The sequence below is a fragment of the Caloenas nicobarica genome, unplaced genomic scaffold (genome assembly GCF_036013445.1).
Source record: "Caloenas nicobarica isolate bCalNic1 unplaced genomic scaffold, bCalNic1.hap1 Scaffold_344, whole genome shotgun sequence".
In the NCBI taxonomy this organism is placed as follows: domain Eukaryota; kingdom Metazoa; phylum Chordata; class Aves; order Columbiformes; family Columbidae; genus Caloenas; species Caloenas nicobarica.
In genome coordinates, this window is record NW_027017333.1 from 113,519 (window position 1) to 136,737 (window position 23,219).

The 23,219-nt window shown below is 66.3% G+C and overlaps 1 protein-coding gene across 1 annotated transcript; it reads right to left on the bottom strand.

Moving 5' to 3' along the window:
* Window positions 1-359: 359 nt before the first annotated feature.
* On the bottom strand, window positions 360-22,826 carry LOC136002776 (serine/threonine-protein kinase LMTK3-like; the record flags this gene model as incomplete). The annotated part of the gene is given in 13 exon segments (XM_065658004.1): window positions 360-367; window positions 2,675-2,762; window positions 3,903-4,204; window positions 6,086-6,260; window positions 7,735-8,626; window positions 10,869-11,531; window positions 14,535-14,684; window positions 17,585-17,706; window positions 18,866-18,950; window positions 20,026-20,174; window positions 21,793-21,886; window positions 22,564-22,682; window positions 22,759-22,826. Coding segments are annotated over 13 exon segments (2,915 nt in total), but the record flags the coding sequence as incomplete, so codon positions are not given.
* Window positions 22,827-23,219: the final 393 nt, after the last annotated feature.

A 23,219-nucleotide genomic window follows, 5' to 3' on the forward strand; every position in this document is an offset into this window, starting at 1 on the left:
CCCAAGCCCCCCAAACCTGCCCCCCCAGGACCCCCCATATCCCCCAAATCTGCCCCCCAGGACCCCCGAACCCCCAAATCTGCCCCTTTGCCCCCCCCAAGCCCCCCAAACCTGAACCCCTAGGACCCCCCATATCCCCCACCTGCCCCATAGGACCCCCCCAAGCCCCCCAAACCTGCCCCCCCAGGACCCCCCCAAACCTGCCCCATGGACCCCCCCGGCCCCTCACCGGCCGTGGGGCGCTCGGTTTCGGGGGGGCCCCGGGGGGGCTCCAGGGCGGGGCAGACGGTGAAGCGGTGCCCGGGCGGGGGTCCCCGGCCTGGGGGGGGTCGGGGGGGTCCCGCTCCTCCCCCACACAACAGCCCGTCTGGGGGGGGGGGGGGGGGGGATGGGGGTCAGGGAACCCCCCATGGGGCACAGACCCCCCACCAACCCCCCATGGGGCACAGACCCCCCAACAACCCCCATGGGGCACAAACCTCCTATGGGGCAGGGACCCCCCCCCCACCATGAGCCCCCCCACATGGGGCAGGGACCCCCCATGAATTTCCTATGGGGCAGGGACCCCCCCATGGGGCAGAGACCCCCCCATGAATCTCCTATGGGGCAGGGACCCCCCCATGAATTTCCTATGGGGCAGAGAACCCTCTATGGGGCAGAGACCTCCTATGGGGCAGAGACCCCCCTATGGGGCAGAGACTCCCCCATGGGGCAGAGACCCCCCCATGAACCTTCTATGGGGCAGGGACCTCCTATGGGGCAGAGACCCCCCCAACAACCCCCCTATGGGGCAGAGACCTCCCCATGGGGCAGGGACCCCCCCATGAACCTTCTATGGGGGCAGAGACCCCCCCATGGGGCAGGGACCCCCCCACGAACCTCCTATGGGGCAGAGAACCCTCTATGGGGCAGAGACCCCCCCATGGGGCAGGGACCCCCCATGAAACCTTCTATGGGGCAGGGACCTCCTATGGGGCAGAGACCCCCCCAACAAACCCCCTATGGGCAGAGACCCCCCATGGGGCAGGGACCCCCCCATGAATCTCCTATGGGGCAGAGACTCCTCTATGGGGCAGAGACCCCCCATGGGGCAGGACCCCCCCATGAACCTCCTATGGGGCAGAGAACCCTCTATGGGGCAGAGACCCCCCCAACAACCCCTCTATGGGGCAGAGACCCCCCCCCATGGGACAGAGACCCCCCCATGAACCTCCTATGGGGCACAGACCCCCTCTATGGGGCAGAGACCCCCCCATGGGGCAGGGACCCCCCCATGAACCTCCTATGGGGCAGAGACCCCCCATGGGGCAGGGACCCCCCACGAACCTCCTATGGGGCAGAGAACCCTCTATGGGGCAGAGACCCCCCCATGGGGCAGAGACCCCCCAACACCCCCCCCATGGGGCAGAGACCCCCCCATGAACCTCCGATGGGGCAGAGACCCCCCCATGAATCTCCTATGGGGCAGAGAAGCCTCTATGGGCAGAGACCCCCCAACAACCCCTCTATGGGGCAGAGACCCCCCCATGAACCTCCTATGGGGCAGGGACCCCCTCTATGGGGCAGGGACCCCTCATGAACCTCCTATGTGGCAGAGAACCCTCTATGGGGCAGAGACCCCCCCAACAACCCCTCTATGGGGGCAGAGACCCCCCCATGGGGCAGAGACCCCCCACGAACCTCCTATGGGGCAGAGAACCCTCTATGGGGCAGAGACCTCCTATGGGGCAGAGACCCTCCCACAACCCCCCTATGGGGCAGAGACCCCCCCATGGGGCAGGGACCCCCCCATGAACCTCCTATGGGGCAGAGAACCCCTCTATGGGGGCAGAGACCCCCCCAACAACCCCTCTATGGGGCAGAGCCCCCCCCCATGGGACAGAGACCCCCCCATGAACCTCCTATGGGGCACAGACCCCCTCTATGGGGCAGAGACCCCCCCATGGGGCAGGGACCCCCCATGAACCTCCTATGGGGCAGAGACCCCCCCATGGGGCAGGGACCCCCCCACGAACCTCCTATGGGGCAGAGAACCCTCTATGGGGCAGAGACCCCCCCATGGGGCAGAGACCCCCCCAACACCCCCCCATGGGGCAGAGACCCCCCCATGAACCTCCTATGGGGCAGAGACCCCCCCATGAATCTCCTATGGGCAGAGAAGCCTCTATGGGGCAGAGACCCCCCCAACAACCCCTCTATGGGGCAGAGACCCCCCCATGAACCTCCTATGGGGCAGGGACCCCCTCTATGGGGCAGGGACCCCTCATGAACCTCCTATGGGGCAGAGAACCCTCTATGGGGCAGAGACCCCCCCAACAACCCCTCTATGGGGCAGAGACCCCCCCCATGGGGCAGAGACCCCCCCACGAACCTCCTATGGGGCAGAGAACCCTCTATGGGGCAGAGACCTCCTATGGGGCAGAGACCCTCCCAACAACCCCCTATGGGGCAGAGACCCCCCATGGGGCAGGGACCCCCCCATGAATCTCCTATGGGGCAGAGAACCCTCTATGGGGCAGAGACCACCCCAACAACCCCTCTATGGGGCAGAGACCCCCCCCATGGGACAGAGACCCCCCCATGAACCTCCTATGGGGCACAGACCCCCCTCTATGGGGCAGGGACCCCCCCCCATGACCCCCGCCCGGGTCCTCCCGCCGGCGGCCGCACCCACCGATCCCGCCAGGGGGCGCCAGAGCGTCGGGCTCCGCCCCCTCCCCGTCGGTGCCGCTCTGGCAGCTCAGCTCGTTGGTTGGTGTCTCCTGCACGGGGCGGGGCGGAGCCTCGCACAGCCGGACACGCCCCCTCCCTCTTGGCCCCGCCCCCTTTAAACCCCGCCCATCTGACTCCGCCTCCTCCCAATGGCTCCTCCCCTGCTTTGTCCCCGCCCCCGTAATCTCCTCCAATCAGCTCCTCCCTTTGTCCCCGCCCCTCCCCTTGCCCCGCCCCCTTGTCACCTTGTCCCCGCCCCCTTTCCCTCCACCAATCAGCTCCTCCCCTTGTCCCCTCCCTTTGCCCCGCCCCCCCTTTCTCTCCTCCAATCAGCTCCTCCGCTTGTCCCCTTGTCCCCGCCCCTTGCCCCGCCCCGCCTCTTGCCCCGCCCCCTTGTCCCCGCCCCTTTCCCTCCACCAATCAGCTCCTCCCCTTCTCCCCTTTTCCCCGCCCCTTTCCCTGCCCCTCCCCTTGCCCCGCCCCCTTTCCCTCCTCCAATCAGCTCCTCCCCTTGTCCCCTTGCCCCGCCCCTTTCCCTCCACCAATCAGCTCCTCCCCTTGTCCCCTTTTCCCCACCCCTTTCCCTGCCCCTCCCCTTGCCCCGCCCCCTTTCCCTCCACCAATCAGCTCCTCCCCTTGTCCCCTTTTCCCCGCCCCCCCCTTTCCCCGCCCCCCCCTTTCCCCGCCCCCTTTTCCTCCTCTAATCAGCTCCTCCCCTTCTCCCCTTGTCCCCGCCCCCTTTACGTCCACCAATCAGCTCCTCCCCTTGTCCCCTTGCCCCGCCCCCTTTCCCTCCACCAATCAGCTCCTCCCCTTGTCCCCTTTCCCCGCCCCCTTTACCTCCACCAATCAGCTCCTCCCCTTGTCCCCTTGTCCCTGCCCCCTTGCCCCGCCCCCGCCCCTTGCCCCGCCCCCTTTCCCTCCACCAATCAGCTCCTCCCCTTGTCCCCTTGCCCCGCCCCCTTTACCTCCACCAATCAGCTCCTCCCCTTGTCCCCTTGTCCCTGCCCCTTGCCCCGCCCCGCCCCTTGCCCCGCCCCCTTTCCCTCCACCAATCAGCTCCTCCCCTTGTCCCCTTTTCCCGCCCCCTTTCCCCGCCCCCCCTTTCCCCGCCCCCTTTCCCTCCTCCAATCAGCTCCTCCCTTTCCCCGCCCCTTTCCCTCCACCAATCACCTCCCCCTTCCCCCCACCTGGTCGAACAGGTACACGGTGACGTCATCGAAGAACGACACCGCCTTCCGCTTCCGGCGCCGGCCCGGGCGCCGCTCGCCGCCGGCCCGGAGGAGGCCGCGCAGCCGCCGCCCGTCCCCGCGGGCCGCGCTCAGCACCAGCGGCACCGCCGCGCCGGCCCCGCCGGGCCCCTCGTCCCCGTCCCCGTCCCCGTCCTCGGGGTCCCCCCGCGGCTCCGGGCTCTCCCAGCGCGGGCCCGGCCGGGCCGGGAAGGGCCGCAGGGACAGGGGGGGCAGCGGCAGCGACAGGCGGGAGGCCTTGGCTGGGGGGGGGTGGGCCGGGGGGGGTTGTGGGGCGGGTTTGGGGGTTATGGGGGGGGGTCAGGGAGGGGTTGTGGGGCAGGTTGGGGGTTTATGAGGGAATTGGGGGTTATGGGCGGGTTTGGGGGGTTATGGGGCAGGGTGGGGGTCAGGGGTTGTGGGGCAGGTTGGGGGTCAGGGGGGGTTGTGGGGTGGGGGGGTCAGGGAGGGGTTGTGGGGCAGGTTGGGGGGTCGGGGGGGTTGTGGGGTGGGGGGGGTCAGGGAGGGGTTATGGGGCAGGTTGGGGGTCAGGGGGGGGTTGTGGGGTGGGGGGGTCAGGGAGGATTGTGGGGCAGGTTGGGGGGTCGGGGGGGGGTGTGGGGTGGGGGGGGTCAGGGAGGGGTTATGGGCAGGTTGGGGGTTATGGGGGAATTGAGGGTTGTGGGGCAGGTTTGAGGGTTGTGGGGGGGGTCAGGGAGGGGTTGTGGGGCAGGTTGGGGGGTCGGGGGGGGTTGTGGGGGGGGGGGGGTTCAGGGAGGGGTTATGGGGCAGGTTGGGGGGGTCAGGGGGGGTTGTGGGGCGGGTTTGGGGGTATGGGGGTGGTTTGGGGGTTATGAGGGAATTGGGGGTTATGGGGCAGGTTTGGGGGTTATGGGGCGGATTTGGGGGTTGTGGGGTGGGGGGGGTAGGTCAGGGAGGGGTTGTGGGGCGGGTTTGGGGGTTATGGGGCAGGTTTAGGGGTTATGGGGTGGGGGTGGGGTCAGGGAGGGGTTATGGGGCGGGTTTGGGGGTTATGGGGCAGGGTGGGGGTCAGGGAGGGGTAATAGGGCAGGGTTGGGGGGTTATGGGGCAGGTTTGGGTGGTTATGGGGCAGGGTGGGGGTCAGGGAAGGGTTTGTGGGGAAGTTTTGGGGGTTATGGGGCAGATTTGGGGGTTATGGGGCAGGTTTGGGGGGTTATGGGGCAGGGTGGTGGTCAGGGGTTATGGGGCAGGTTTGGGGGTTATGGGGCAGGTTTGGGGGTTATGGGGCAGGGTGGTGGTCAGGGGTTATGGGGCAGGTTTGGGGGGTTATGGGGCAGGTTTGGGGGGTTATGGGGCAGGGTGGGGGTTATGGGGCAGGTTTGGGGGGTTATGGGGCAGTTGGGGGGAGAGAAAAAAGGACAAAGAGTCAAAGGGGGAGGGGCCAGAAGGTGCCCCCAAATTCCGCTTTGTCCCCCCAGAGCCCTTTTCTCTCTCAAAAAACCTTTTTCCCCACAATCCTCTTTTCTCCCCAAAGAAACCTTTTCCCACCAAAAAACCCGTTTCACCCCCAAAACCCAATTTTCTCCCAAACCCCCTTTTTCCTCAAAATCCCTCTTTTTTCTCTCAAATCCCTTTTTTCCCCAAAAAAATATCCCCCTTTTTCCCCCCAAAAATCCCCTTTTTCCCCCGCAAAAATCCCCCTTTTTCCCCAAAAATCCCCCTTTTTCCCCCCAAAAATCCCCCTTTTTCCCTCCAAATATCCCTCCTTTTCCCCCAAAAAAACCCTTTTTCCCAAAAAACCCTTTTCCCTAAAAAAACCCCTTTTCTTCCCCCAAATCCCCCTTTTTACCCCCAAACAACTCCCTTTTCCCCCCAAAAAAACCCTTTTTTTCCCCCAAAACCCCTTTTTCCCCAAAACCCCTTTTTCCCCAAAACCCCCTTTTTCCCCAACCCCTTTTCCCCAAACCCCCCCTTTTTCTTCCCCCAGATCCCCCTTTTTTTCTCCCCCAAACCCCCCCTTTTTCCCCCAAATAACCCCCCTTCCCCCCTAAAAAAACCCTTTTCCCCCCCCAAAAAGCCCACCTCCCCCCCACCCCCTTTTTTCTCCCCCCCCTTTTTTTTCCCCAAAACCCCCTTTTTCCCCCCAACCCTTGCCCCCTCACCTCTGATGTCGGCGCTGCTGGGGGGGGGGTGTCCCCCGCTGCCGTCGCTGGCGCCGGTGGCGTCGCTGGCGCCGCCCGTGTCCCCCCACGGGCCGCCAGGGGGCGCCTGTCCCGCCTTCGCCCCCCCCCGCGGGGGCGGCCCCGCCCCCCACGACCCCCGCGGGGGGGGACGGCGCTGTCACCCCTGGGGACACCCCTGGGGACACCCCTGGGGACACTTCTGGGGACACCCCCGGGGACACCCCCAGGGACACCATGGGGGGGGACACCCCCGGGGACACCCCCGGGGACACCCCTGGGGACACTATGGCGGGGGACACTCCTGGGGACACTTCCGGGGACACCCCAGGGGACACCGCGGGTTGGGACGCGCTTGGGGACAGCGCCGGAGTCCCCCGAGGGGACGCTTGGGGGCGTCTGCTTGGGGACAGCTCCTGGGGTCTCCTCGGGGACCCCCTTGGGGACATCTCTTGGGTCTCCTTGGGGACCCCTTTGGGGACACCTGGTGGCCCTTCCTTGGGGACGTCTCTTGGGGTCTCCTCGGGGACCCCTTTGGGGACATCTGGTGGCCCTTCCTTGGGGACGTCTCTTGGGGTCTCCTTGGGGACCCCCTTGGGGACGTCTCTTGGGGTCTCCTTGGGGACATCTCTTGATATTTCTTTGGGGACATCTGGTGGCCCTTCCTTGGGGACGTCTCTTGGGGTCTCCTTGGGGACATCTGGTGGCCTTTCCCTGGGGACCCCTTTGGGGACATCTCTTGGCGTCTCCTTGGGGACCCCCTCGGGGACATTTCTTGGGGTCTCCTTGGGGACATCTCTTGATATTTCCTTGGGGACGTCCCTTGGGGTCTCCTTGGGGACCCCTTTGGGGACATCTCTTGGCATTTCCTTGGGGAGCCCTTTGGGGACACCTGGTGGCCCTTCCTTGGGGACATCTCTTGGGGTCTCCTTGGGGACCCCCTTGGGGACACCTGGTGGCCCTTCCTTGGGGACATCTCTTGATATTTCCTTGGGGACATCTCCTGGGCTCTCCTTGGGGACCCCTTTGGGGACATCTCTTGGCATTTCCTTGGGGACATCTCTCGATATTTCCTTGGGGACCCCTTTGGGGACACCTGGTGGCCCTTCCTTGGGGACATCTCTTGGGGTCTCCTTGGCGATGTCTCTTGGCGCCTCTTTGGGGACATCTCGTGATGTCCCTTTGGGGACGTCTGGTGACACCTCCTTGGGGACCCCTTGGGGACCTTGTCCAGGGACCCCCTTGGGGGACACTTCTCTGGGGACATCTGGGGACACTTTTTGGGGTCCCCTCCTGGGCAGCCCCGTGGGGACGTCCCTGGGGACCCGTTTGGGGACATCTGGGGCCTCTTCGGGGACATTTCCGGGGACACTTTTGGGGACATCTGGGCCTTCCTTGGGGACATCTGGGGCTTCCTTGGGGACATTTCTGGGGACGCTTTTGGGGACATTTCTGGGGATCCCTTTGGGGACATGTGGGGCTTCCTTGGGGACATCTCTGGGGATCCCTTTGGGGACAATTTGGGGACCCCCCTGCCTTTGGGGACATTTCTGGGGATCCCTTTGGGGACCCCCCTGTCTTTGGGGACATCCCTGCGTCCCCATTTGGGGACATCCCTTGTGTCCCCCCGCCTTGGGACGTCCCCAGGGGGGTCCCCGGCCACCAGGGCCACCTTGTCCTCTGGGGCCGTTGGTGGCGCGGGGACGGTGACACCGGCGCCTGGGCAGGGGGACCCTGGCGGGTGTCCCCAAGGAGCCCCCTGGGGACAACCCGCCCTCGGGGACGTCCCTGGGGCCCCTGGTGTCCGTGGGGACATCGCTGGGGACGAAGGGGACGTCCCTGGTGTCCCAGGTGACGCTTCTCGTGGGGTCGGTGACACTCCTGGTGTCCATGGGGACGTCCCTGGTGTCCCAGGTGACATCTCTGATGGGGTCGGTGACACTTCTGGTGTCTGTGGGGACGTCCCTGGTGTCCCAAGTGGCAGCTCTGGTGGGTTTGGTGACACTTCTGGTGGGGTCGGTGACATCTCTGGTGGGGTCGGTGACACTTCTTGTGTCCATGGGGACGTTCCTGGTGTCCCAGGTGCCACCTCTGGTGGGCTCGGTGACATCTCTGATGGGTTTGGTGACACTTCTGGTGGGGTCAATGCCACTCCTGGTGTCCATGGGGATGTCCCTGGTGTCCCAGGGGACACTTCTGGTGGGGTTGGTGACACTTCTGGTGGGTTTGGTGACATCTCCGATGGGGTCGGTGCCACCTCTGGTGGGGTCGGTGACACTTGTGGTGTCCATGGGGACGGTCCTGGTGTCCCAGGTGCCACCTCTGGTGGGTTTGGTGACACTTCTGGTGGGTTTGGTGGCACCTCTGGTGGGGTTGGTGACACTTCTTGTGTCCGTGGGGACATCCCTGGTGTCCCAGGCGCCACTTCGGGTGGGTTTGGTGACATCTCTGGTGGGGTCGGTGACACTCCTGGTGTCCATGGGGACGTCCCAGGTGCCACCTCTCGTGTCCTTGGGGGCGTCTCTGGTGCCACAGGGGACGTCCTGGTGTCCCCGTCACTGTCCCTTGTGCCAAAGGGGACACGTCCTGTGCCAAAGGGGACATCTGCAGCGCCCAGGGGACCGTCCCTTGTCCCCGAGGTGACGTCTCTCCCGTCGGTGCCACCAAAGGGGATGTCCCTTGTGTCCTCGGTGACGTCTCTCCTGGTGGAGGTGACACGTCTTGTCCCCACGGGGCCACCTCCGATGACAAAGGGGACGTCCCTTGTCCCCCAGGTGCCACCTCTGGACTCAACGGTGGCACCTCTTGTCCCCAAGGTGCCACCTCCAGCTCCAAAGGGGACGTCCCTTGTGTCACCAGCACCTTCTCTTGTCCCCAAGGTGCCACCTCCAGCTCCAAAGGGGACGTCCCTTGTGTCACCAACACCTTCTCTTGTCCCCAAGGTGCCACCTCTGGGTCCAAAGGGGACGTCCCTTGTCCCCAGGCGCCACCTCTTGTCTTGGTGGCCTCTCTTGTCCCCACGGGGCCACCTCCGATGACAAAGGGGACGTCCCTTGTCCCCCAGGCGCCACCTCTCGTCTTGATGGTCCCCATGGGGACATTTCCAGCTCCAAAGGGGATGTCCCTTGTCCCCCAGGTGCCACCTCTTGTCTTGGTGGCCTCTCTTGTCCCCAAGGGGCCACCTCCAGCTCCAAAGGGGACGTCCCTTGTCCCCCAGGTGCCACCTCTTGTCTTGGTGGCCTCTCTGGTGGCAGCGGTGGCCTCTCTTGTCCCCAAGGGGGCCACCTCCGGTGACAAAGGGGATGTCACTTGTGTCAACGACGACCCATCTTGTCCCCATGAGGCCACCGCAAAGGGGACACCCCAGGTGCCACCTCTCGTCTTGGTGGCCTCTTGTGTCCCCAAGGTGCCACCTCCAGCTCCAAAGGGGACGTCACTCGTGTCACCTCCACCTTCTCTTGTCCCCAAGGTGCCACCTCCCGTTCCAAAGGGGACGTCACTCGTGTCACCTCCACCTTCTCTTGTCCCCGAGGTGCCACCTCCCGTTCCAAAGGGGACGTCCCTTGTCCCCCAGGTGCCCCTCTCGTCTTGGTGGCCTCTCTGGTGGCAGCGGTGGCCTCTCTTGTCCCCACGGGGACATCTCTGATGACAAAGGGGACACCCAGGTGCCACCTCTTGTCTTGGTTGTCCCCACGGGGACATGTCCAGTTCCAAGGGGACGTCCCTTGTCCCCCAGGTGCCACCTCTCGTCTTGGTGGCCTCTCTGGTGACAACGGTGGCTGCTCTTGTCCCCAAGGGGCCACCTCCGATGACCAAGGGGACACCCCAGGTGCCACCTGTTGTCTTGGTTGTCCCCACGGGGACATCTCCAGCTCCAAAGGGGACGTCCCTTGTCCCCCAGGTGCCACCTGTGCTCTCGGTGGCCTCTCTTGTCCCCACGGGGCCACCTTCAATGACAAAGGGGACGTCCCTTGTCCCCCGGGTGCCACCTCCCTTGTCACCGGTGGCCTCTCTGGTGGCAGCGGTGGCCTCTCTTGTCCCCCGGGTGCCACCTCCCGTCCGGTTTGTCCCCACGGGGACATCTCCAGCTGCAAAGGGGACGTCCCTTGTGTCACTGCCACCTTCTCTTGTCCCCAAGGTGCCACCTCCAGCTCCAAAGGGGACGTCCCTTGTGTCACTGCCACCTTCTCTTGTCCCCAAGGTGCCACCTCCAGCTCCAAAGGGGACATCCCTTGTGTCACCGCCACCTTCTCTTGTCCCCAAGGTGCCACCTCTGGGTCCAAAGGGGACGTCCCTTGTCCCCAGGTGCCACCTCCCGTCTGGGTTGTCCCCAAGGTGCCACCTCCGGGTCAAAGGGACGTCCCTTGTGTCACCAACACCTTCTCTTGTCCCCAAGGTGCCACCTCCGGGTCCAAAGGGGACGTCCCTTGTCCCCCAGGTGCCACCTCCCGTCCGGTATGTCCCCACGGGGACATCTCCAGCTCCAAAGGGGACGTCCCTTGTGTCACCAACGCCTTCTCTTGTCCCCACGGGGACATTTCCAGTCCCGACGGTGACACCCCGGGTGCCACCTCTCTGCTCGCCACCGCCCCCTTTTGTCCCCACGGGGCCACCTCGCCCGCCCCCCCCCACGCCCCGGGGTGCCCCTGGGTCTCCCCGTTGTCCCCAACGTCCCCATTGTCCCCAAGGTCCCCGGTGGCCGCGGGACACTCGACCAGCGACCCCCTCTCAGCCCTCAGGGACGAGTCGTCCCCCGCGCTGTCACATCGGGGGCGCAGGGGGGGTCCCCCGTTCCCGCCACCCCCTCACCAGCTCCCCGGGGGGGGCCAGCGCGCAGCGGCAGGTGACGGTGACCCCGGTGTCCCCGGTGTCCCCCGCGTCCCCGTCGTCGTCGCCGCGGCACAGGGGGCACGGCAGCGGGCGGCGCGGCGGGGGGCTGCTGTCCCCGCTCCCCACGGTGCTGCCCCCCGAGCTCTGCGTCCCCCACGCGTCCCCTCCTGTCCGCAACGTCGCCCGGAAGGGGTTGGGGACGCGGGGAGGGGGCGGCAGCGCCGTCGTCCCCAAGGCGTCCCCTCCCGCCTCGTGCTCCTCCAGGCGGATGAAATACTCGCTGCCCCCCGAGGGGCTTCGCGCCCCCAAAACCGGCACCACGCCGGGGGTCCCCAAGGTCGGGGCGGGGGGCGCGGGGCGGGCGTCGCCCCCCGTTCACCCCCGCGCTCGTTCCCAAAGGCACTCGAAGGCCAAGCGGCCGCGGGTGCTCTGGGTGACGGTCAGAACGTCCTCGGGGTCCGGGGACAGCAGGGGGGACAGCAGGGGGAACGGGGACCCCCCCGGGGGGCAGCGCAGGAGGTGGCGCAGGTGACAATGCAGCTCGTCCAGGGACGGGCGCTGCGGCGGGGGGCGCCAGCAGGACTGCAGGAGCCCGAACCTGGGGACGGGGGGACAGTGAGGGGACGGGGCGGGACGTGGGGGGACATGGGGGACATGGGGGATATGGGGACAGTGAGGGGACGGGGGGACGTGGGGGGACATGGGGACATGGGGACAGTGAGGGGACGGGGGGATGGGGGGGATATGGGGATGTGGGGACAGAGAGGGGACGTCGGGGGACAGGGGGACATGGGGGGACATTGGGGACATAGGGGATATGGGGACAGTGAGGGGACGTCGGGGGACAGGGGGACATGGGGGGACATTGGGGACATAGGGGATATGGGGACAGTGAGGGGACATGGGGACATAGGGGGACATGGGGGATATGGGGACAGTGAGGGGATGTGGGGACATAGGGGGACATGGGGGATATGGGGACTTGGGGACATGGGGGGACATGGGGAGACATTGGGGACATGGGGGATATGGGGACAGAGAGGGGACGTGGGGACATAGGGGGACATGGGGGACATGGGGACGTGGGGACATGGGGGGACATAGGAGGACATGGGGGATATGGGGACAGTGAGGGGATGTGGGGACATAGGGGGACATGGGGGATATGGGGACGTGGGGACATAGGGGGACATGGGGGATATGGGGACAGTGAGGGGACGGGGGGACGTGGGGACATGGGGGATATGGGGACGTGGGGACATAGGGGGATATGGGGACAGTGAGGGGATGGGGGGACATGGGGGACATGGGGGGACATGGGGGACATGGGGGATATGGGGACAGAGAGGGGACGTGGGGGGACATGGGGACATGGGGGATATGGGGACAGTGAGGGGATGTGGGGACATAGGGGGACATGGGGGATATGGGGACGTGGGGACATGGAGGGACATAGGGGGACATGGGGGATATGGGGACAGAGAGGGGACATGGGGGACGTGGGGGATATGGGGACGTGGGGACATGGGGACATGGGGGGACAGTGAGGGGACATGGGGGGACATGGGGATATGGGGACAGTGAGGGGACGTGGGGACATGGGGGGACATGGGGATATGGGGACAGTGAGGGGACGTGGGGACATGGGGGGACATGGGGATATGGGGACAGTGAGGGGACGTGGGGACATGGGGGGACATGGGGATATGGGGACAGAGAGGGGACATGTGGGGACAGTGAAGGGACATGGGGGGACATGGGGATGTGGGGGACATGGGGACAGGGAGGGGACAATGTGGAGGGACAGCCCAGTTTTGGGGGAGAACGGATGGGGACAGGGATGGGGACACCCGTGTCCCCCCAGATGTCCCCCCCACTTCCCCCTGTGTCCCTCCAGGTGTCCCAAATGTCCCCCGTGTTCCTTATGTCCCTGTGTCCCCTCATCCCCCCTCATCCCCCATGTCCCCATGATGTCCCCATGATGTCCCCATGTCCCCATAGTGCTCCTTGTCCCCATGCCCCGCATGATGTCCCCATGTCCCCCGATGTCCCCATCATGTCCCCAGTGTCCCCATGATGTCCCCAGTGTCCCCATGTCCCCCATGATGTCCCCATGATGTCCACGTGTCCCCCCATATCCTCCATGATGTCCCCAGTGTCCCCATGTCCCCATAATGCCCCATGTCCCCCTGTCCCCATGATGTCTCCATGTCCCCAGTGTCCCCCTGTCCCCATGATGTCCCCATGCTGTCCCTGTGCTGTCCCCATGTCCTCCTGTCCCCATGATGTCCCCATGTCCCCAGTGTCCCCCCATCCCCCATGCTGTCCCCGTGTCCCCAGTGTCCCCCGTCCCCGTGCTGTCCCCGTGTCCCTGGTGTCCCCCTGTCCCCAGTGTCCCCATGATGTCCCCAGTGCCCCCATGTCCCCAGTGTCCCCCCGTCCCCCGTGCTGCCCCCATGTCCCCAGTGCCCCCATGTCCCCAGTGTCCCCCGTCCCCCGTGCTGTCCCCCTGTCCCCATGCTGTCCCCATGTCCCCAGTGTCCCCATGTCCCCATGATGCCCCTTGTCCCCCTGTCCCCATGCTGCCCCCATGTCCCCAGTGTCCCCCCATCCCAGTGCTGTCCCCGTGTCCATGGTGTCCTCCTGTCTCCCGTGCTGTCCCCATGTCCCCAGTGTCCCCCGTGCTGCCCCCATGTCCCCATGATGTCCCCAGTGCCCCCATGTCCCCGGTGTCCCCCTGTCCCCATGCTGTTGCCATGTCCCCATGATGTCCCCGGTGTCCCCTGTCCCCGGTGTCCCCCGTCCCCAGTGCCCCCATGTCCCCGGTGTCCCCCTGTCCCCATGCTGTTGCCATGTCCCCATGATGTCCCCGGTGTCCCCTGTCCCCAGTGTCCCCCATCCCCCGTGCTGTCCCCATGTCCCCATGCTGTCCCCCTGTCCCCAGTGTCCCCCCGTCTCCCGTGCTGTCCCCATGTCCCCATGTCCCCAGTGTCCCCCGTCCCCTGTGCTGTCCCCCTGTCCCCGCGCTGTCCCCATGTCCCCCTGTCCCCGCGCTGTCCCCGCGCTGTCCCCATGTCCCCCTGTCCCCATGCTGTCCCCATGTCCCCAGTGTCGCTCTGTCCCCATGCTGTCCCCCTGTCCCCCTGTCCCCGTGCTGTCCCCCTGTCCCCATGTCCCCATGCTGTCCCCATGTCCCCAGTGTCCCCCGTCCCCCGCGCTGTCCCCATGTCCCCATGTCCCCATGCTGTCCCCATGTCCCCAGTGTCCCCCGTCCCCCGCGCTGTCCCCATGTCCCCATGTCCCCATGCTGTCCCCATGTCCCCAGTGTCGCTCTGTCCCCATGCTGTCCCCCTGTCCCCCTGTCCCCGTGCTGTCCCCATGCTGTCCCCATGTCCCCAGTGTCCCCCGTCCCCCGTGCTGTCCCCATGTCCCCATGTCCCCTGTGCTGTCCCCATGTCCCCATGCTGTCCCCATGTCCCCATGTCCCCAGTGTCCCCTGTCCCCATGCTGTCCCCATGTCCCCATGTCCCGCTGTCCCCGCGCTGTCCCCATGTCCCGCTGTCCCCGCGCTGTCCCCGCGCTGTCCCGCTCCCGCGCTCACCAGGCCTGTGTGTGCGGCAGGGCCAGGCGGGGGCGGCGCAGGGGGGGCGGGTGGCCCCGCAGGAGGCGCCGCAGCAGCTGCTGGTCCGACAGCTGCGGGTGGGGCTGGCGGCCCAGCTCCAGCAGCTCCCACAGCGTCACCCCCAGCGACCTGGGGACACGGGGACAACGTCACCAACACATCACATCACATCGCATCACCCCCCCACAGCGTCACCCCCAGCGACCTGGGGACACGGGGACAATGTCACCAACACATCACACCACATCGCATCACCCCCCCACAGCTCCCGCAGCGTCACCCCCAGCGACCTGGGGACAATGTCACCCGTGTCACCATCACATCGCATCACCCCCCCACAGCTCCCACAGCGTCACCCCCAGCGACCTGGGGACAACGTCACCCGTGTCACCATCACATCACATCACATCACATCACATCGCATCACCCCCCCACAGCGTCACCCCCAGCGACCTGGGGACAACGTCACCCGTGTCACCAACACATCACATCAACCCCCCCCAGCTCCCACAGCGTCACCCCCAGCGACCTGGGGACAACATCACCCGTGTCACCATCACATCACATCACCCCCTCCCAGCTCCCGCAGCGTCACCCCCAGCGACCTGGGGACACGGGGACAACGTCACCCGTGTCACCAACACATCACATCACATCAACCCCCCACAGCTCCCACAGCGTCACCCCCAGCGACCTGGGGACAACGTCACCCGTGTCACCATCACATCACATCACCCTCCCCACAGCGTCACCCCCAGCGACCTGGGGACAACGTCACCCGTGTCACCATCACATCACATCACATCAACCCCCCCACGGCGTCACCCCCAGGGACCTGGGGACAACGTCACCCGTGTCACCATCACATCACATCACATCAACCCCCCCACAGCGTCACCCCCAGGGACCAGGGGACAACGTCACCCGTGTCACCATCACATCACATCACATCACATCACCCCCCCGCAGCGTCACCCCCAGCGACCTGGGGACATGGGGACAATGTCACCCGTGTCACCATCACATCACGTCGCATCACCCCCCCACAGTGTCACCCCCAGCGACCTGGGGACACGGCGACAATGTCACCAACACATCAACCCCCCCACAGCGTCACCCCCAGCGACCTGGGGACAACGTCACCTGTGTCACCAACACATCACATCACATCAACCCCCCCCCAGCTCCCACAGCGTCACCCCCAGCGACCTGGGGACACGGGGACAATGTCACCCGTGTCACCATCACATCACATCACATCACATCTCATCAACCCCCCCACAGCGTCACCCCCAGCGACCTGGGGACAATGTCACCCGTGTCACCAACACATCACATCACCCCCCCACAGGTCCCACAGCGTCACACCCAGCGACCTGGGGACATGGGGACAATGTCACCCGTGTCACCATCACATCACATCAACCCCCCCACAGCTCCCACAGCGTCACCCCCAGCGACCTGGGGACACGGGGACAATGTCACCAACACATCACATCACATCGCATCACCCCCCCGCAGCGTCACCCCCAGGGACCAGGGGACAATGTCACCCGTGTCACCATCACATCACATCAACCCCCCCACAGCGTCACCCCCAGCGACCTGGGGACAACGTCACCCGTGTCACCAACACATCACATCACCCCCTCCCAGCTCCCGCAGCGTCACCCCCAGCGACCTGGGGACATGGGGACAATGTCACCCGTGTCACCATCACATCACATCACCCCCCCACAGCGTCACCCCCAGCGACCTGGGGACAATGTCACCCGTGTCACCATCACATCACATCAACCCCCCCACAGGTCCCACAGCGTCACCCCCAGCGACCTGGGGACACGGTGACAATGTCACCAACACATCACCCCCCCCCCAGCGTCACCCCCAGGGACCTGGGGACACAGGGACAATGTCACCCGTGTCACCATCACATCACATCAACCCCCCCACAGCGTCACCCCCAGGGACCAGGGGACAATGTCACCCGTGTCACCATCACATCACATCACCCCCTCCCAGCTCCCGCAGCGTCACCCCCAGGGACCTGGGGACACGGGGACAATGTCACCAAGGCCACCAACCTGTCCCTGGTGTCCCCAATGTCCCCAGTGTCCCCATGTCCCCCGTGACCCTGGTGTCCTCAGTGTCCCCGATGTCCCCAGAATCTCTGGTGTCCCCAATGTCACTTATGTCCCTGGTGTCCTCAGTGTCACTGGTGTCCCCAATGTCCCTGGTGTCCCCCATGTCCCCAATGTCCCCAATGTCCCTGGTGTCCCCCATGTCCCCTGTGTCCCCCATGTCCCCAGTGTCCCCAATGTCCCTGGTGTCCTCACTGTCCCCCGTGTCCCCAATGTCCCCAATGTCCCCCATGTCCCCAGTGTCCCCAATGTCCCTGGTGTCCTCACTGTCCCCCGTGTCCCCAATGTCCCCAACGTCCCCGGTGTCCCCAATGTCCCCAGTGTCCCCAATGTCCCTGGTGCCCTCGCTGTCCCCCATGTCCCCAATGTCCTCAGTGTCCCTGGTGTCCCCCATGTCCCCCGTGTCCCCCATGTCCCCCATGTCCCCAATGTCCCCATGTCCCCGGTGTCCCCCATGTCCCCCGTGTCCCCCATGTCCCCAATGTCCCCATGTCCCCGGTGTCCCCCATGTCCCCCGTGTCCCCAATGTCCCCAATGTCCCTGGTGTCCCCCATGTCTCCAGTGTCCCCAGTGTCCCCCATGTCCCCAATGTCCCTGGTGTCCCCCATGTCCCCCATGTCCCCAGTGTCCCCCATGTCCCCAATGTCCCCGGTGTCCCCCATGTCCCCTGTGTCCCCCATGTCCCCAGTGTCCCCCATGTCCCCCATGTCCCCCGTGTCCCCCATGTCCCCAGTGTCCCCAATGTCCCCAATGTCCCTGGTGTCCTCATTGTCACCTGTGTCCACAATGTCCCCATGTCTCCCGTGTCCCCAATGTCCCAAATGTCCCCGGTGTCCCTGGTGTCCCCCATGTCCCCCGTGTCCCCATGTCCCCGGTGTCCCCACTCACCAGACGTTGCTCTCCTTGCTCTGCGCCGCCACCGTCACCGTCCCCTGTGTCTGTGTCACCAGCTCGGGTGCCACCCAGCGCAGGGGGACCCAGACGCGCTCGGGGGTGACGTAGTAATCCTCCTGGGGACGTCACCTTGTCCCCACGCGGCCCCAACTGGCCCTGAGCGTCCCCGACCGCCACGGCTCCCCCAAAGTGTCCCCAACTGTCCCCACAGCCCCAGGTCTGTCCCATTGGGTCCCTGTCCCCAACTGTCCCCACAACCCCAGGTGTGTCCCATTGGGTCCCCAGCATTGTCACCTTGTCCCCAACTGTCCCCACAGCCCCAGGTCTGTCCCATTGGGTCCTTGTCCCCAACTGTCCCCACAGCCCCAGGTCTGTCCCAGTGGGTCCCCAGCTTTGTCACCTTGTCCCCAACTGTCCCCACAGCCCCAGGTCTGTCCCATTGGGTCCCCACCATTGTCACCTTGTCCCCAAAGTGTCCCCAGAGCCCCAGGTCTGTCCCATTGGGTCCCCAGCATTGTCACCTTGTCCCCAACTGTCCCCACAGCCCCAGGTCTGTCCCATTGGGTCCTTGTCCCCAAAGTGTCCCCAGAGCCCCAGGTCTGTCCCATTGGGTCCCCAGCATTGTCACCTTGTCCCCAACTGTCCCCACAGCCCCAGGTCTGTCCCATTGGGTCCCCAGCATTGTCACCTTGTCCCCAACTGTCCCCACAGCCCCAGGTCTGTCCCATTGGGTCCTTGTCCCCAAAGTGTCCCCAGAGCCCCAGGTCTGTCCCATTGGGTCCCTGTCCCCAACTGTCCCCACAACCCCAGGTGTGTCCCATTGGGTCCTTGTCCCCAACTGTCCCCAGAGCCCCAGGTCTGTCCCATTGGGTCCCTGTCCCCAAAGTGTCCCCAGAGCCCCAGGTCTGTCCCTTTGGGTCCCCAGCATTGTCACCTCGTCCTGTCCCCAACCCAGCCGGTCCCTGTGTCCCCAACCCCGTGTCCCCCCCCCACAACAATCCCTGTCACCCTCTTGGCCATGTCCCCATCCCTGGGTCACTGTCCCCATCCCCATGTCCCCCCCATCCCCGTGTCCCCCCGTCCTGCCCGGTCCCCGTCCTTGTCCCCATGTCCTTGTCCCCATCCCCGTGTCCCCATCCTTGTCCCTCCATCCTTGTCCCCAACCCAGCTGCTCCTTGTCCCCATCCCCGTGGGCCCCTCCTGCTCGTGTCCCCACGTCCCCCTCCCCGTGTCCCCACCCTGGTGTCCCCACCATGTCCCCGCGGTGTCACCCACCCGGTAGTTGCTGTGGCCCAGCCCATAGTCCCCCAAGCGCAGCGTCAGCTCCGAGGTCAGGAGGCAATTCCGCAGGGCCAGGTCACTGCAGGGGGACTCAGGCGTCCGGGAGGGACCCAGGCGTCCGGGGGGACCCAGGCGTCCGGGGGGGGACCCACCCCCAGGGGACCCAGGGTTCCATGGGGGACTCAGGCGTCCCAGAGGGACCCAGGAGTCCGGGTGAAGACCCAGGCATCTGCTCCCCCTCCCATCCCTAAGGGACCCAGGCGTCCGGCCCCACTACTCCAAAGGGACCCAGGCGTCCGGGGGGACCCAGGCATCCAACCCCCGCCCCAAAGAGGGACCCAGGCGTCCGGGGGACCCAGGCATCCAAGGGACCCAGGCATCCAGGGGGACCCAGGCATCCAACCCCCGCCCCAAAGAAGGACCCAGGCGTCCGGGGGACCCAGGCATCCGAGGGACCCAGGCATCCGGGGGGACCCAGGCATCCAACCCCCGCCCCAAAGAAGGACCCAGGCGTCCGGGGGACCCAGGCATCCGAGGGACCCAGGCATCCGGGGGACCCAGGCATCCAACCCCGGCCCCAAAGACGGACCCAGGCGTCCGGGGGACCCAGGCGTCCAAGGGACCCAGGCATCCGGGGGGACCCAGGCATCCAACCCCCGCCCCAAAGAGGGACCCAGGCGTCCGGGGGACCCAGGCATCCGAGGGACCCAGGCATCCGGGGGACCCAGGCATCCAACCCCCGCCCCAAAGAGGGACCCAGGCGTCCGGGGGACCCAGGCATCCAACCCCCACCCCAAAGAGGGACCCAGGCATCCGGGGGACCCAGGCATCCAACCCCCAACCCAAAGAGGGACCCAGGCGTCCGGGGGACCCAGGTGTCCAAGGGACCCAGGCATCCGGGGACACCCAGGCATCCAACCCACAACCCAAAGAGGGACCCAGGCGTCCGGGGGACCCAGGTGTCCAAGGGACCCAGGCATCCGGGGGACCCAGGCATCCAACCCCCGCCCCAAAGAGGGACCCAGGCGTCCGGGGGACCCAGGCATCCAAGGGACCCAGGCATCCGGGGGGACCCAGGCATCCAACCCCTGCCCCAAAGAGGGACCCAGGCGTCCGGGGGACCCAGGCGTCCGGGGCCCCCCGGCGCGCGGTACCTGTGCAGGAAGCCGTGCTGGTGCAGGTGCCGCAGCCCCCGCGTGAGCTCGAGCGCCAGACGCTGCAGCGTCGCCAGGTCGCGGGGGGGCAGCTCCGGCGTCCCCCCCCCGGGCCCCCGCTGCGCCCGCAGGTACCGCTTCACGTCCCCCTGTGCACGAACCCCCTTGTGCAAAGACCCTCGTGCAAACCCCCCTGTGCACAACCCCCTCGTGCACAACCCCTGTGTGCAACCCCCTTTTGCAAAGCCCCCCCCGTGTGCAACCCCCCTTGTGCACAACTCCTTTTCCACCCCCCCATTGTGCAACCCCCCTTGTGCAAAGACCCTCGTGCAAACCCCGCTGTGCACAACCCCTCATGCACAACCCCTGTGTGCAACCCCCTTTTGCAAAGCCCCGTGTGCAACCCCCCTTGTGCACAACTCCTTTTGCACCCCCCCCATTGTGCAACCCCCCTTGTGCAAAGACCCTCGTGCAAACCCCCCTGTGCACAACCCCCCCGTGCACAACCCCCTTGTGCAAACCCCTCGTGCACAACCCCCTTGTGCAACCCCCTTTTGCAAAGCCCCGTGTGCAACCCCCCTCGTGCACAACTCCTTTTGCACCCCCCCATTGCGCAACCCCCCTTGCGCAAAGACCCTCGTGCAAACCCCCCTGTGCACAACCCCCCTTGTGCAAACCCCTCTTGGAACCCCCCTCGTGCAAACCCCTCGTGCACAACCCCCTTGTGCAACCCCCTTTTGCAAAGTCCCGTGTGCCACCCCCCTTGTGCACAACCCCTTTTGCACCCCCCATTGTGCAAAGCCCCGTTTGCAACCCCCTCGTGCAACCCCCCCATGCACAAGCCCCCTCGTGCAACCCCCTTGTGTAAACCCCCTCGTGCAAACCCCTCGTGCGACCCCCGCCTTGTGAAACGCCCGTCACGCACAACCCCTCGTGCAAAGCCCCGTGAACATGCTCCTGTGCGACCCTCCCCGTGCAAAGCCCCTCGTGCAAACCCCTCCATGCAAAACCACTTGTGCAACCCCCCCCCGCACCGCCACGAGCCCCTGGTGCAGACCCTGGTGCAGACCCTGACCCTGGTGCAAACCCTGGTGCAGACCCTGGTGCAAACCCCGGTGCAAACCCTGGTGCAGACCCTGGTGCAAACCCCGGTGCAGACCCTGGTGCAGACCCTGACCCTGGTGCAAACCCTGGTGCAGACCCTGGTGCAAACCCTGGTGCAAACCCTGGTGCAAACACTGGTGCAGACCCTGACCCTGGTGCAGACCCTGGTGCAGACCCCGGTGCAAACCCTGGTGCAGACCCCGGTGCAGACCCTGGTGCAAACCCCGGTGCAGACCCTGGTGCAAACCCTGGTGCAAACCCTGGTGCAAACCCTGGTGCAGACCCCGGTGCAGACCCTGGTGCAGACCCCGGTGCAGACCCTGGTGCAAACCCCGGTGCAGACCCTGGTGCAAACCCTGGTGCAAACCCTGGTGCAGACCCCGGTGCAGACCCCGGTGCAAACCCTGGTGCAAACCCTGCTGCAAACCCTGGTGCAAACCCTGGTGCAGACCCTGGTGCAAACCCCGGTGCAGACCCCGGTGCAGACCCCGGTGCAGACCCTGGTGCAAACCCCGGTGCAGACCCCGGTGCAGACCCCGGTGCAGACCCTGACCCCGGTGCAAACCCTGGTGCAAACCCCGGTGCAGACCCTGACCCTGGTGCAAACCCTGGTGCAAACCCCGGTGCAGACCCTGACCCTGGTGCAAACCCCGGTGCACGCACCAGCTGGCAGAACTCCATGACGAGCAGCAGGGGCCCGGCGCCGCCCCCCCCGCACACCCCCAGGCAGCGCAGCAGGTTCGGGTGCTGGAGGCTCCTGGGAATGGCGGGGGGGGGGGGGGACAGGACACCCATCAAACCCCCCACCCCCAAAACCCCCGGACGCCTGGGTCCCTCCCGAACGCCTGGGTCCCCACTAAATCCCAGACTCCCCCCCCCCCCTCCAAAACTTCCTGTGTCCCACAAATTTCAGGGTCTCCCCCCCCCCCCCGGACACCTGGGTCCCCCCAAAAAACTTGGGCTCCCCCTTGGGTGGGTCCCTCCCGAATGCCTGGGTCCCCCCCAAAGCCCGCGGTCCCCCCCAGAACTCCTGGGTCCCCTGAACTCCTGGGTCCCCCCGAACTCCTGGGTCCCTCCTGAACTCCTGGGTCCCCCCGGATGCCTGGGTCCCCCCACCCCTGGCTCCCCCCCAAACTCCTGGGTCCTCCCGAACTCCTGGGTCCCCCGGACTCCTGGGTCCCTCCTGAACTCCTGGGTCCCCCCGGACGCCTGGGTCCCCCCACCCCCAGGTCCCCCTGAACTCCTGGGTCCCCCCGGACGCCTGGGTCCCCCCACCCCCAGGTCCCCCCAAACTCCTGGGTCCCCCCCACCCCTGGGTCCCCCGAACTCCTGGGTCCCCCGGACTCCTGGGTCCCTCCCGAACTCCTGGGTCCCCCCGAACTCCTGGGTCCCCCCGGACGCCTGGGTCCCCCCGGACGCCTGGGTCCCCGGTACCGGTACGGCAGCGCCTCCTGCAGGAACCGCCGCTGCTCGGGGGCTCCGGCTCCGGCCCGAAGCTCCTTCAGCACCACCTGCCCCCCCCCGGGGTCCCCCAGCAGCTCCCCCAGAATCACCTGCGGGTGGGGGGGGGGGGGGCAGGGGTGGGTTTTTTTGGGGTTCAGGGGGTGACCCCCCCGGTGCCCCCCTCACCTTCCCGAACCAGCCGGTCCCGATCTCCTGCAGGAAGTTGAGCTGGTGCCGGGACAGCGCCGGGGGGGCTGCAGAATGGGGGGGCGGGGGGAATTGGGGGTGCAGGGGGTGTGGGGGTGCAGGGGGTTTGGGGTGCAGGGGGGATTGGGGTACGGGGGGAATTGGGGGTACAGGGGGGTTTGGGGGTGCAGGGGGTTTGGGGTGCAGGGGGGATTGGGGTACGGGGGGAATTGGGGGTACAGGGGGGTTTGGGGGTGCAGGGGGGGTGGGGGTGTGTGGGGGAATTGGGGGTGCAGGGGGTTTGGGGGTGAAGGGGGTTTGGGGGTGCAAGGAGGGGAATTGGGGTACGGGGGGTTTGGGGGTGCAGGGGGGTTTGGGGGTACGGGGGGAATTGGGGGTGCAAGGGGGGAATTGGGGGTGCAAGGGGTGCAGGGGGGTTTGGGGGTTTGGGGGTGCAAGGG